The sequence below is a fragment of the Sphaerodactylus townsendi genome, linkage group LG16 (assembly GCF_021028975.2).
Source record: "Sphaerodactylus townsendi isolate TG3544 linkage group LG16, MPM_Stown_v2.3, whole genome shotgun sequence".
NCBI classification, from domain to species: Eukaryota; Metazoa; Chordata; class Lepidosauria; order Squamata; family Sphaerodactylidae; genus Sphaerodactylus; species Sphaerodactylus townsendi.
Window position 1 is genome coordinate 13,471,292 of NC_059440.1, and position 14,896 is coordinate 13,486,187.

A 14,896-nucleotide genomic window follows, 5' to 3' on the forward strand; every position below is an offset into this window, starting at 1 on the left:
TCTGAACACCCAGGGTTGCCATAAGTCACCTGCAACTTGATGGCACTTCCTACAAGCTCACAGGATGGATCCAGTGGTGGGATTCAAATAATTTAACAACTGGTTGTTTACAAGCACCATTTTAACAACCGGTTCTGCTGAAGTGGTGTGAACCGGCTGAATCCCACCACTGGATGGATCCCAACTGCAGGGCAGCATCAGTCTCCTGCTAAACCCACAACAAAACCCATCAGCTGCAGTGTGCTTTGCAGTGTGGTTGCCCACTCTCTTCTTCAGGCCTGGCTTTGTGACTTTTACAAATGGCTGAACGGCCAGTGTGGCAGCAGTTATCTTGATCACAGACAGGAGGCAACCGCTCTACCACAAGTTAATGCAGCTTTCAAATTCACAGGAACCTCGCTCGACCCAGAGACCTGGCAATCTCGTTGATTTGCCTTGCGTTCCAAACTTCATCACCAACATGGTTCAATCAATGTTTGCATTGTTTTGCAGCTGCCTCTCTGCACGACTGAGGCTTGGAAGGTAAGGATCTAGGCTCAGCTATGAGCGTGACTCAGGCCCCTTCTGCATGGGCCAATAAACCCGGGCTAAGGATGGGAGAAAAAAAACATTTCAAAGAGGAACTTTGCATGGCTCCCGTCCCTAAAGCAAGATTGCCCCATATCATTCCCCCTTGAAAACAGTGTTTTTGAGAATCGTGCTATCTGTGATTCTTTCTGTAAAACCCAGGTTGCAGCCACTCACAAGCAAATGGCTGGCCGGGCAGTGCTTTAATTGGCCACGCTTCCCTGTTTTTAAAGGTCCCGCTTTTATTGGACACAGGGATGTCTCGCGACATCGTGAGATATCAGCATAGCTGCAGGGGGCCTGCCCGCGTAACTACGCATCAGAGGGAGGTGAAAAAAAAATGCTCCTCTGTGTGAAGATGCGACTGCAACCAGCGTTGTTTCCGCAAGCTCCGTTCGCTGCCTGCATGGAGGCATGTGAACACGGAAATAGGAGAGTGGGTTACTTTATCCTGGCTGCAACCCTGTGCTGTGCGGAAGGGGCCTAAGCTCAGCTGTCATGGGACTCATCCCAGGAACGCACAAGCACTTGGTCAGAAGTCTCAGCCCAGGGCACACGCCAGACTCTCCGTTTCCTGACATCCCTAATGAAAGTCAACTTTTTTTTTCAGTTGTAGCCTTTTCATTTCCTGTTTATTCTGAAAGACCCAAAACTAAAACAGCTAGTTTCTCAACCATGAAGATGTCTGCAACAGGAAACAAGAAGTTGACACACATCAGAGAACCCAACCCTCTCCATCACTGCTGGGGGACATTACTTACTGGGTGAGATACATGTTCCCTATTCATTTCCCACATATGGCCCTCCCCACTAGTGAGCTAAAAGGTATAGTCCCTTGTATAGAAGCATTAAGTCAGCACTGACCCACGGGGTGATTATATCACAATATATTGCCTGCTTCCAGGTGAAATGGAATTCCTGAGCACACCACAGATCTCAAGCCTTCATGGAATTTATGCCACAGTATTGTCCTCTTTGAATTCAACAGCACCAAATTTCAGTCTTAGGCCAGCAATTATAACCATTTTGTCTTATTCTGGGCAAGTCAGTATCAGGTTCTTCCCTAACACTGTGTCACATATCAGCTAACACATGAGAGATGAGGAAATTGTTGGTTCTTCTTTTTTTTAAATGTACAAGGGAAGAATCAGACTAAACCATTCAAGCCCAATCCACCCCATCACAGAAAACAAACAGTAGAAAGAGAATGTGGGACAACGTCAAAGACCTGACTTCCATCACAAGAACCTAGTTTGCAAATCTCTGCAAAGTTCTTCCGTGCGCCCCGTTTTGACACGAATAGAAGCTTGCAAGAGTTCCCAGGTGTTTTTCAAAGGTGAAGGTAAGTTCCCTGTGTACGCATCAGGTCATTACTGACCCATGGGGGAGGGGGGATATCACATCACGTTTTCTAGGTAGACTATGTTTACGGGGTGGCTTGCCATTGCCTTCCTCACGTCTTTACGCCCTGCAAGCTGGGTACTCATTTTACCCATCTTGGAAAGACGGAAGGTCGAGTCCATCTTGAGCCAGCTACCTGAAACCGGCTTCCATCGTGATTGAACTCAAGACTGTGAGCAGAGCTTTGACTGCATCACTGCAGCTTACCACTCCGCACCACTGGCCGCCCCGTGTTTTATTTAGCAAGGCTTATTCCGAACATTTTTTTCAGGTAGCTATGCCCTTTTTGACATCTTGTGGGTTGATGGGAGTGCATTACAATGATTTTATCATAAGCAGCTTTGGGCATATTTTATGAAGAAGCCACACACATGTCTCTCAATACACGCCACGCTCTGCCTTCTTCCCACTTGTAGCTTCAATGGGTTTCTTCAGCAGAGCCTTGCATTTCTTCGCAAATGGACAAGTGTATATAGTTGCGGAGATGACCTCTAAAAACATGAGCTGGGATCATTCCTTTCTGCTGTACCCCCAAACACACCCAGATGGCGAAACAGGAATACATTAAAATACACGACAGTGTCAGGAAAACCAGTTTTTATTAAAAACATATGAGTTGAGAGATATATATCATAGGAAAAAAATTATTTCAAATATACAGATACTATTATCCAATTAGCCATTAGAGGAGAAAGAGAACAAAAATTGCAGTGAATAATTTCAAATCCCACCCCCTCCCATCTCCCCCACCTTCAGGAGAGGCAAGGGGGAAGACGAGACCAGCCCCCCTCAACCTGAACTACGGCAGACAAGTGTTTCTCCTTCTTCAGTCAAGGTCAAGATGTATCTAGGGGCAGCAGAACTGTGTTTTTACTCAGAAAGGCAGATACTTTGCAAATTCCTCTTGATTTCTTTTTAATTTAAAAAGCAAAAAAGAACAAAAAAAACAACCCCCCTAACAATCATAAGTCATGTGTCCAGCATCTGTTCCTCCAATTAGGTCTTTAAAATAATAGAAGCCATTGTGAAGACCTCTCATTGCTTCGTGTCAAATCCCAGGACTTCTGAACAAAGTAGATATCTCTATCTAAAAGTACAAAAAGAAAAAAAGGGGGGGGAAGGGAGGGGAGGGTCGAAGTGAGGGAGGTGGGCGGGCGGGGAAGGGTGTATAGAAGGTATTTCTCTTATACAATTATATTACACAGCCCCGAGCCGTCCCAGCAAACTCTTCGCAATCCTGGATGCTTTTGACTAGAGAGAGCGAAAAGGAGGAAACAAAACGGCAAAGATTGAAGTTACAAGAAGCTAGGCATCCTACGAAAGTCATTGCTACTCTGGTGGGCCCTGCATTGTAATGGTTTCATTTGTTTCAACTAGATGTTTTATACAGGTCTGTATTTGGTTAATCCGGCGATTCTTAAGGACGCCCTACCCCCCCAAGATAAATCTTGTGCACAGCAGACACAATGCGAGGAAGAAAAATGGGGTAATTAGGCACGGCTTTCTTCATTTGCCATGGCTTCTGGCGTCCACACCTGAAAGTTGGTTTTTATACTGTTCATCTCAGGTTACAGATTTCTCTCAAAAGCCCATAAAAAGGTGGTGCAAGGGAAAGAAGAATCTGAACTAATATGAGGAAGTCAGCAGGTGGCCATTGGGTACAAGGTTCTCATTTTGAACATAGGCCTGAGATTGACATATCATGTAAATATATCATAAATTAAACTACATAAAGTTGCTATGCTGTTTTAAAGTCATAAGTTTTAAAACTTATGGTTGAGGGGAGGGGAGAATTTGATGATGTAAGGTTAAGAACCACAGAATTAATCAAAACAGTTCAGCCGGGCTAAAAATTAAACAAAAATGACCTGTGGGGAGATAACCGCAACCCAAAGACCACAAGAGGAATAACCACCGAGTTAAACAATCTACGTTGTTACAGGCCAATATATAATGGAATAAACTCTATATTCGCTGTGATTTAAGATCGGTCTTTTATCTAAAAAGATGCATCTCAACACCACCCACTGCTCCATTTCCTTTATGGCTATTCCTTTTACCCTAATGCCAGTGGCTGTCTACCACGTTGGATCTGGTTCCTGTTTTATTGGAGCGTTTTCTTCAGTCTGTGCCGAATCTGCGTGGAGGAAAAGAAAATGACATTAGAAATGGACGGCTTTCAACAATCCTACAATCTCTGAAAAAGCAAACACAGTCCTGGGAAAGTAAAGACACAGAGACAACAGTTCGAAAGTTGGCAAACACTGCCATTTGAGGAAAAGAAGGAACAAAGCTTCAACATGGGCTTAATTAAGAGGGTGGACTGTTTCCCAGGTGATTGCAAATTCTGTCTTGGTGAAGCGTGGGAACAGCTGCGTGAGACACAAAAACAGCAGATGGAAAATGATTTGCTATTTAGAGAAAGCACAGAACCAACGGGAAACTACATCTCACGGTTCAAGAACAAGGGTGCCAAATACTCTGACATTAGCAGCGAAAGCGATGAAGCTACAAACTATATTTTCTGAAACTACTTTTTATCACTAAGCCAGAGAGCACTTTTACTGCAGGCAAAACCGGGGAGTGGTATCGATTTAACTCTTTGTTTTGTGCATGTGGAATACACTTCTTGATTGCTGCTTTTCAGCCATCAGATACTAGACACTTACCATCCTCCACAGAAACTTGTACTATTTGGTCTGGTTCAACTGGCTCTGAAAACATAAAATTAAGGTATGCATTATTTCAGTAGTTTATAAGTCTAAATTCGCTATCTCAGCTCTTCAGAAAAAAAATACACCAGGCGTTACTGAAAAAGTTACATTTCTTCTTTTGGCCACACGGGTAGACTTCCGAACGGGAGTCTTCCTGAAACGTGTCAACTGTTTGCAGAGTGAAAGCCTTGTGCAGCCTAGCCACCCAACTCAATGGAAAAAGCAAACAAAAAAGCAAGAGGGAAGGGAAGCGCAGAATAATAACAGTGTGTGTGTGTGGGAGGGGGGACAATACAGGTTTTAAGGAGGACAAATGGAGCAGCCATCATGGCTAGAGAAATAAAAATGGGAGAAACTGAAAAGTGAGGGATTAAGAAGGAAACACAGAACTAAAACGGTAACGAACAAGCTTTCCTGCAGTCAGAATAACGTAGGCCTCATCATCAATTTGTCAAAGTGACCCTCCGAGGGCTTTCAGCTGTGCATCCTTGCTTAACACACCCAGTCATCTTCTCTCTTGCTTTGCCTCTTGGCTCTCCCAAGCCAGATGCATAGACAAGTGTCCCCATTTCTCCACAGGATGCCTGTGCTAAGCTACCTCCCCTCAAAGAGGCATCTGCTTTCTGGCCAATGACTGTTAATAATTATTCACCAACGAGCATGTACCTTGCACCACCGGCTCTGGGACTGGCGCAGCTGCAGCTGGTGCTTCCGGTTCAGCTTTCTCAGTAGGCTCTAAAAGAACGAGTAAACGTTAATGTCTGTAATGAGGCATCTGCAGGATTAAAACTTTTCGATCTGAGTTGGCTGCACTGTGCAAAATATTAGCCAGCCCTGATCAATTTTTTACGAACATGACATCCACGCAAAATGCTCTGGCTTCTCTTTGAAGCATTCCAATTATTTAGTGATTTTGTTATCATGTTTTCAAATGTTACTCCCAGCACAAGGGCTGAACTGTCAATTACAAGTCTGTTGCTTAAGCAGAGGATGCGTAAGCCGATGACTCAAAATCAGCAGCAAACAGCCCTTTACAGTAGTTGCATTCCTGGGGCTGCCTCTATGCATTTGGGGTGAGAATGCTATAGACCTCCCAAGACACAGCCCATACACTTTTATTGTTGATAGCCAAAGGCCATTACAACATCAGATCCCATCAATTAAAATAGCTTCCCAAGTCATACAGTCACTCTTTCTTCTCAAGGGGGAAATGTGTGGGTTTTCTGCTCCAGTGCAGATTAATCTGGGGTTGATATGCACATTCCAACACTGGAAATAGGCACGTTTCTCCCTTTAGAAGAAATAGCAACAATTTCCCACATGTAGTCACAGTGCCAGGAATGGCAATCATGCATATCAGCTGTGACATGAATGCTATTTACATGAATAATGCTAGTTACATGAAAAAATGCTATTAACATTAATAAATAAATCAAAGAAAAGGGCTCTGGTGAATTGAAAATTTAGCAGTAGCATTCTCTTACACATATTTGTATTGCTGTATGACAGGCCACTACAGAAGTCCTTTTGCCATAGGGGGAAAAATGGCAAAAGAGCCTACTCGTTACTAGCAACACACAAAGCTATCCATGTGAATTTCAGAGTTCACTACTATAAAATACTTACGGTTATTCATCACAAGTCCAGGAAATGGTCTGTTGGAAAGGGGGGAAAAACCAGAAAGGAACACATCAATTCTAAAAGGTATTTTGCACACAACCTGACATAAGAACTCAAGGTGTTAAAATTATGCATGAGCTATATTAACTAGGTGTCAAGGAGAATTACCAAAGCTACCTTCTAAATAATAAAACAATCCTTGGCAGGTTTCTACCTATACCTGTTTTTAAAGGACAAAAATGAACTGAAAGTCTGCACACTAGAAGGCCAGAGCTGTCTTGTCAGAGAACTATGCCTACTGCAGGTTTAGTTGAAGACAGAGGATGCATGTCTCAATACCTTCGATATTTGATTATCCCTAGATTGAGATGCACCCTTACCATGGCAAGGTGTAATATAGTCCCCTCCACCATATTAGTTGGCAGATATCGAAGAATTCCCAAATCTGAAAGATTTTGTCCTTGTAATACTGGGCAAGTAGAAGCGTCAGTACATACACTGTTCTGCTGCACAAAAAAGGAGCACACAAGGGCAAAATACAACTCTTCAAGCAATGTGAAGAACGGAAACTAAAATTTCTCCTGAACAATTCAGTTGCAGATTATTCCGAGCCAGTTGCAAAATTTCTATCAGAGTGCCAACCCTGCTTAACTTCCAAGATCTGATGAGGCTGGGCTACACCACACCACCTTCCCTTCCACGGTCTGTTCTTAACTGGAAGGACACCCTCTCTAAAAGGGGAGTTAGAACTGTTCATGCTGATGTCTTGCAACCACTGGTAAGCCTGTGCTGAGGATACGTCAGGGCAGCTTGGGATTTTAAGAGGACACAGGTGCTCTCTGCTGGCTCATTTGCTTTTTCCATTATCTTAAGGATTACTGAAAAGTGTGGCAATTTTTCCAGGGCTGTCTGAAGTGAAAATCCACCCATCACCCGGAATGTCAAAAAACCATGCCGACCAGATGCCCCCTCCCCAGGAGACAGCTAGGCACTCAAAAGTTAAACTGCATACAACTGAAAGTGGTGTACCTTATGACAGTAAATTTTATGAACTCTGCTGAATCCAAAATCTTCCTCATGGAACTGATTTCAAGATAGCTGGGAGCTTTGAACGACACGCCGGGGGGCATTCCATCCACCACTACGCAGCCAGGGTTGACAGTGATTTTTCGGTATGGGACTTTCACTGGGTAACCCATGCCAATGGCTTCCCCTAGGGAGAAACAATCAAGAGCTTAACTTACAGCAGAGCTCCACATTTACATGCACTCCATGAAATAAATAAAATGTAGGTGTGTGTGAGCACAGAAGCCATGCCAACGAGACTGCATGGTTTACCTGACAATCTACATAGCGACAGACAAAATTGCCATGAAAAGCAACATCAAAGATACATTTTTCCTGTATCACTGGGATCCAATCTGTTATTTAAGCGGCACTCACATGGTGAACAGTTCCTATGCTTTCAGTACATAGAATCATAGAGTTGGAGGAGACCCCAAGGCTATCAAGTCCAACCCCCTGCCATGCAGGAACACATAATCAAAGCACTCTTGACAGATGACCATCCAGCCTCTCTTTAAAAACCTCCAAAGAAGGAGACTCCGCCACGCTCTGAGGTAGTGCATTCCACTGTCAAACAGCCCTCACTGTCAGGACGTTTTTCCTGATGTGGAATCACTTTTCCTTCACCTTGAACCCATTACTCCTGGTCCTAGTCTCTGGAGCAGCAGAAAACAAGCTTGCTCCCTCACCAACATGACATCCCTTCAATATCTGAACATGGCTACCATGCCACCTATTAACCTTCTCTTCACCAAACAAAACATACCCAGCTCCCCAAGTCTCTCCTTGTCATGTTTATGGATGAAATGGAATGAAATGTGAACTGTGAATTAAGCTGGAAACACAAGAAGTACATGGATATAATCTTATATAGACATACTAGTTTACTGAAGAGCAAGATGACCTTGTTTGTAAGCCAATAGTTATGCATTAAAAGCAGATGATTGCAAATTTAGACAACCCAACAAAAAGGAGCAGGCAATGGTATAAATAATTTTTATTGTACAGTAAACTGATATACAGCACAATAAAGATATCCAGAATGGTCCACTTATGGGGGCCTCCTCATCATTTCCCTTGTAAGAATCAGACTGTAAATTCAAATGTCTACAATATAAATAAGGTTCCAAAAAGTCCTGTGATATGAAAGTCCATGGAATGGGATACTTCCCCATAAATAGCAGTAATTAGAACTTATTCAATTCAAATGCAGAATCCAGTAAGTGACAACTTTCCAGTAGTTAATAGCCAACAAAGGCAGATACTTTCAAGTAATTAACAGCCACCCAAATTGAATGCAAAATACAAAAATGCAAACAGTAATCCAAATAAGTTAGCAGTTTCACGAACAAGACTTTCTTCAGTACACAAATCGTCTTCAGTTTCATTGCCTTCCTTTTCAATTTCTTGAAACTGGACTAAATCATCTTCGGTTCCCTCTGTCGAACTAAAAGTACAGTATTTCTCGAAGCGCTTCATGATAAGTTCTGGAATAATCTGATCCCGTGCTGTTTTAATTCAGTGAAAAAGAAATGTCACACTAGATTTCTTTAGCTTCCCTTTGGGGGGGGGGGGTCGGAGAGGATCCCTTCCCAAGAGCCATACTGTGTACAGACTTCAGGTGGCCTTTAAGAGGCTTGCTCACCCCATCATCAAGAATTTGTGGCTGTGATGCGATTCCTTCTGGTACGATCTTCAGATCTGTATTTATTTCTTGGCTTGCATCCTGAGCTCCTGTTGTTCGATGCCTTACAAATGCATCCAGGACAAGCATTCTTGTTTTCTGAGCATCGTCCCCGGTCTTTTATTCCAAACAACTTTCAGCCAATCCTTCATTAACTGTGCAGAAATCCAACCTTTATTGTGATACCCTGACAATCATCCCAGTGACACCTAACAATTATTCCAATAGACAGGTGTTCCTCTGGCATTGTCTCGCGCTTCAAAATCACACAGAGTGGCAATTTCGTGTGCACACAGAGTGGCATCTGCTAACACCGCCGACGTTACTGTAATGTGTGTTTTCCCATTCCCTGAAGACTTCAAGCAGACAGGTTTTGTGTCTTCATCTTCTTCTACAACGTAATTGCCAAAAGATATTGGTGCCTCATCGGCATTATCCGTTTGACTTAGGGCATGACTGTGATACTAACATAATCCGGTCACGTCCTTCCAGAACTTGATGAGCTTTTCAGTTTAGTCAGAAGACAGCATCTGTTGGCAAAGTGAAGTTCTGTGCAGGCAGAATCCATTAGAACACATCATTCATATGCACCGAGTGCTACCGGCCTTGAATTCTTGCCTTGGAATGCTCTGCGCTCACACCATTTGTGCAGCTTTAATGATTTCTCTCCTTTGAGCATGAACACATTCTACAACTCGTTCTTCAGCTTCCTGATGGCACCCTTTTTTTATCTGCTGAATGATTTCCATGTCAAGTTCATAAATAACAGTTTCTGCTTTGATTGTTTCCCTCTTCTCGTGTTTGCCTCTGTCACATGAAATTCTGTCCCACCGTCACAACTGTTTGTTTCTTCGGCATACAGTGCTACCATGAGTACTGAGCGTTGTGACTTCTCCTGGTAGTTTTTGGTATATGAGCTGCCTTTCCACAATTAAGATTCAGGGAGACGGCAAAAAAAACACAAAAAAACCGAGCTGTACAAACTGGTGTACAGAGGTGGAGCTCAGATTTACAAGTTAGTATGATACTGCCTTGAGGCAGGTGTGAGAATTGGAGAGGGGAGATGGGAAAGCAGGTTAAGACACAAGTTGAATTATAAGAACAGAAGAACAAGCTGTTAAGGGTAAGACAATAAAAAAGCAACAGCTGTATCAGGTGTCAGGGCTTTTCCCCAAGCCTTTTATTGATCCTAAAATACAAAAGTAATGCCTACTCACATAGAACATCCATCGTCACCCTGCCTGTCCCAAGTAGGTTTTACAAGCAAAGAAGACTGTAAACCTAGCAAAGCCAGCTGTCCAAGAGGTGAAAAAAACCATCCTGTTTCTTTAACAAAGGATTGATGTATGAGAACAAGCAGAAGCTCCTCATGGCATGGAAATAAACGTCGCCTGGTGTTTTTAAAGGGACAGCTACAGGGACCAGGTTCAAAGCTGGCAACCTTATCTCTGTTTTAAGAAAAAGTTGTAGGAGGAAGGAAAATATTCAGTCCTTACATACAGTAATTAGCATCCCCTCCTTTCCCTACTTCTGATCTGACAGCCAGATGGACAGCATGAAACATTCTTTTCCCACCAACCTCTATACCTCATGAGAACTTCACACCTTGCCAAAGGCTCCTGCACTGCAGCAACTACGGCCTCTAGTGTTACCGCTGCAAGGGGCGGAGAGCTCATCTGGCAGCCCTGGCTGCTGGGTGGGAAGAGCTGCTCTTTCTGCCTCCATGGGCATCTTGGAGATGCTTGCGCGCACGCGTGCACACACAAGCCCAGGTGGCAGTTTGGAGCACCACTCCCCACCCTCTGCAAGTCCTGTGGTAGAGCGGTGTGGTGGCTCAGTCACAAGACTCATGACACAGTTGCTATGCAGAGGAGGCCGGGCTACAGAGTTGCAGGTGGCCTCACCAATGGACTCGGTCCTGTGCGTGGCAGGCCTTCACCACCCATTGCAGTCTGTCAGATCCCTGAATAGGAGAGGAACCCTCACCCCATTTTACAGAGTTCTAAAGTTTTCAAAGGTCATTTTGCTCAAAGTCAGTAAGGTAATGAGCTTGCTTTTCTAGGTTAAAGAAGAAATTACCAAACTTCCGACTGAAGAGCTCGTTCACTTGCTCTCTCAGCTGCCGGGCCTTCTCTACTTTGGAAGTTCTCTCGTCGTCATCTGCAGGAGATTTCAAAAAACAATAAGGATTCAAGGCAGGGATGATGAAGAAGAAGAGTTTGGATTTATACCCCACCTTTCTCTCCTGTAAGGAGATTCAAGGTGGCTTACAAACTCCTTTCCCTTCCTTTGCCCTTTACCTAACACCTTGTTAGGTAGGTGGGACTGAGAGAGTTCCGAAGAACTGTGAGTAGCCCAAGGTCACCCAGCAGGAATGTAGGAGTAATAAGTAAGATGATACGTTTTGTCATCTCTGTACAGCAGATGGTGGGAAAGGGGGCAGTTTGCCTCAGGCCATCCTGTGAGTTCATGGAAGAGGTGAGAGTTTGAACCAGGGCCTTCCTGATTTGTAGCTCTGACAGCTACATCAGATGTTAAAACCCCCTAACTGGGTAGAGTACCTGGTATTGTCACTTGAATGATGTTAAGATCTTCCACTCCAGCTGCTGTGTTCACCACTGGGTCGGGCACACTGACTGGATTTATCACAGTATTAGATAAACTGGTTTTTCCTTGCAAAACACAGGAAAGCAGAGTATGAGCACAAAATGTTTTAGGAAAAGCCAGATTGGTCTCATTTCAGGTGAGGACTCTTGAATAGAAAGCATCATTGACAAGTAACACTTCAACTCAAAGTCAGCTGATGCTACAGGCAACTACAAAAGTTAACTGGAGGACATTTTAGAGCGACAGGTCAGGGCAGCTGTGAAGCATGCCTGAAATCTTGCATAGGTTCTGTCTGGCCTCACCACTCTAAAATGGAGAAGGCACTCCCTCCGAACAGAGACACTGCATGGTTCACAGCTTATCTGCCTTTCAGACAGCATGATGACAGAGAGCCCCAGGAGGAAGGAGGGGGAAAATACACCACACACAAAATGGCAGCTGACTGGAATGTGGTTAGAGAGGAAAAGCAGCGCAACAGCAGTCTGGCCTCTAATGCTCGGCACTTCTTCGCTACTTTAGAATGAAAGGTGAACACGGGCAGCTCATCAAACTGCCAAGGCTTGTGCGCGTTCTGCAGAACCCCCGCTGCAGAACAGCCCCTGCGACAAGTTTGCAGAAGCGTGGAACCAAAGAGAAGGTGCCTCACTCAACAGTTCGAGATGATTAATAATAGCTTCAATCTCAAATCATGTTTTCATTTTCATTCTGCCTAACGCTTTCTCCCTTGGACTATTTTAGAGAGCTGCCAGGAACTGGCCTGCTAGCATTACTGACTGCACATGTTTATGAAGTGTTTGGGACCACCTTGGACTTAGCTGTGCCTACCTTATGCTGGTCTACGACCGTAATAAAGATTGATTGAGTGATTGACTTAGCCGTGGTGGGAAACTCACTTTGAGGGCTTGGAACTGGGGTGGCGTTTTCTTTAATTGCTGCCTCGAACATTTCCGGCCTGCACAGAAACACAAGTGGAGTTTTGACATAAGAATGTAAAGAAGAAGTGCAGTTAATAAAGTAAGCACAATGGCACGGTTTTTCTTCCCTTCAAGTCAAAGTAAATCACAAGCCACACAAGGTTATCAGGGCCTTGGCCATAGGCAGAAGGCACCACTTTAGGATTGGACATTTTAAGCAGCCTGGGAGGAGGCTCGACACTTCCTTGCTCCAAAATCCACTTGATTTGTTCACCTTAGATACCACTCCCCCATCCCTGCGCCACCCAAAAGAGACACAAAACCTTGCAGAATCTTTTTCCCTCGAAGGCCTCCCCAAAGCCCAAGAGAAACTCTAAATTCCTCTATGCTTCTGGTTCAAATTTTATCTTCACTACCTGAGAAGGAGCAAAGGGACTGGAAATCAGGTTAAGAAATTAAGAATTGTCTTAATTAATCGGACTGAAAGTTCCCTCGAAGTCCAATGGTCTGCCTCTTGTAGTGACCGTACAGATTATTTTAGGAAGTCCTCAAGTCAGGCACAAGCTAGCAACTGCTTCTCTGTTATTGGTCCCCAGCATGTAAGGCTTAGTAGCTGAGCTGTTAACTATGGTAATAACCACAGGTGAACCTAGCCTCCTTGAATTTGTCAGTTACTGCAAGTAGTATCGCCTAGGATAAGGAGAACCTCAGCAAAAAGGAGGATTCTTTGCCATCTCATACTCCGGTGAAAACAAGTACAACCTCTTCCCAGCCCCTGAGTGAATTACAGAGAGCACTTATGAAAATGGTGCAAGCCGCTTCTGATGATGTGATGCCCGCCCATTTTCTGATGCAATCTGCCAGGTCTGTGAATAAGTGAGAGGGTCAGCCCTTACCACCAACGAAGGGTCCCTGAAGATCTCTCGTTTCGCAGGTCTCCAAACCCTCCCCTTTTAAAGTCTGCTTTGCCCACTGTTCACACAGCATAACAGCGATGGGGCAAGTACCAGCCTGTGTTTAATTTTTGTGATTATTCTAAAGAATCGTTTTGTAGTTTTAAGCCCAGAAATACTGCACGGCAATATACGAAACAACCACAGTTCAGCTATTTTAGCAGAATCCGACAGTCAGATACCCGGCTGAACTCTGTGACATTAATGGCCATGATAAGGTTCCGCTTTCTGATGGAAGAAAAGCAGCTTAACACACTAAGCTCTTTTATTTTTGTCTGCAGCGCAGGAAAACTAGAAAAAACAGTTGTTGTCGCCACATTTGGTGCTATGCTCTGGAGATCATCCAACTTAAAGGCATTAATTTTCCCCTCTGAGTTCAAGCAACAATGACCCCTTTGATCATTCAACCAAAACTTTCTCCCTGCTCTGACCTAGAGTTACAAATGAAGCACTTGCTCATATGATTATTCTGAATACTCAAAATAGATCTCCCCCTTGATTTCTGGAGGCTGACCATGACACAGGTTTAGAACATAGCTATGTTCTGCTCTTGATGGAAAAATCCAGCTCCTGTCTAGCTTGAATTCTCTACTCATTCAAACGGTGCAGAGGGGCAGCTCATGGAGTGTGCATGCATTTGGCTTACTTTTTAATGATAAATTTTATCTTAGCTTTGTTTCTGAGGATCTTTTCCAATCTTGGAATGCCGAATGTAGATGGGCGCCGGAACGGCACTCCCTCTGGCAGGCCTTCGACGTAGAAATCTTCAGGGTAAGATTCAAAGAGTGCAAAAGGGACTTTCACATGCTCTGTCAGGCCGAGAGCTTCCCCTGCCACAACAGAAGGCATCTTATTGAGTCAAATTTAATAACTATGGTCTCAGAGCAGCAGTATAACTACATTACATAAAAAGGAGAGCATATAGCCATTGCATACAGTGAAAGCATTCCTCAAACTAATTACGAAGTATGAAAACAACTGTGATAAAAATTATTTTAACCCTTCATGAGAGACCTGGCCACATGTTTACCATAAGACTGCATTTTTTGTACGCAAATGAATAGAATTTTGCCACAGCATAGGAGATATCAGAGTCCTTATCCTCGAACAAAACTATCCTCGACCAAACAAAGGTCTGCTTCATGTGGAGGAATGTGGAAACAAACCTTGCTTTTCAGTTTACAATCTGCCACTCTTAACCACTACACTATGCTGGCTCTCTCACCACGCTGGCTATAGGGAGATAAGAGTTTCTCCTCAGGCCCCAGATGGCCCGAGCTGCCACTGGTCTATTGCTATTCTTTAGATATCAAAGGAAGTGTAATGTTAAATGTCACAGAGCAGAGTCTGCCTTTCAAAAATCATGAAAAC

General features: G+C 43.9%; 1 protein-coding gene across 13 annotated transcripts in view; it reads right to left on the reverse strand.

Moving 5' to 3' along the window:
* Positions 1-2,548: 2,548 nt before the first annotated feature.
* Positions 2,549-14,896, reverse strand: part of GTF2I (general transcription factor IIi) — a 65,445-nt gene continuing 53,097 nt past the window's right edge. For 12 of the 13 annotated variants that reach the window (XM_048518578.1, XM_048518580.1, XM_048518577.1 and 9 more), the window contains 9 exons: positions 14,172-14,355; positions 12,552-12,610; positions 11,613-11,723; positions 11,131-11,211; positions 7,332-7,515; positions 6,309-6,337; positions 5,349-5,417; positions 4,638-4,682; positions 2,549-4,105 (listed from right to left, as the gene is read on the reverse strand). In XM_048518578.1, coding sequence (XP_048374535.1) covers positions 4,047-4,105; positions 4,638-4,682; positions 5,349-5,417; positions 6,309-6,337; positions 7,332-7,515; positions 11,131-11,211; positions 11,613-11,723; positions 12,552-12,610; positions 14,172-14,355 — 821 coding nt within the window. In that variant the 3' untranslated portion in view covers positions 2,549-4,046. The remainder of the gene's footprint in view (positions 4,106-4,637; positions 4,683-5,348; positions 5,418-6,308; positions 6,338-7,331; positions 7,516-11,130; positions 11,212-11,612; positions 11,724-12,551; positions 12,611-14,171; positions 14,356-14,896) is intronic. The other variant, XM_048518574.1, reaches the window with a different exon arrangement.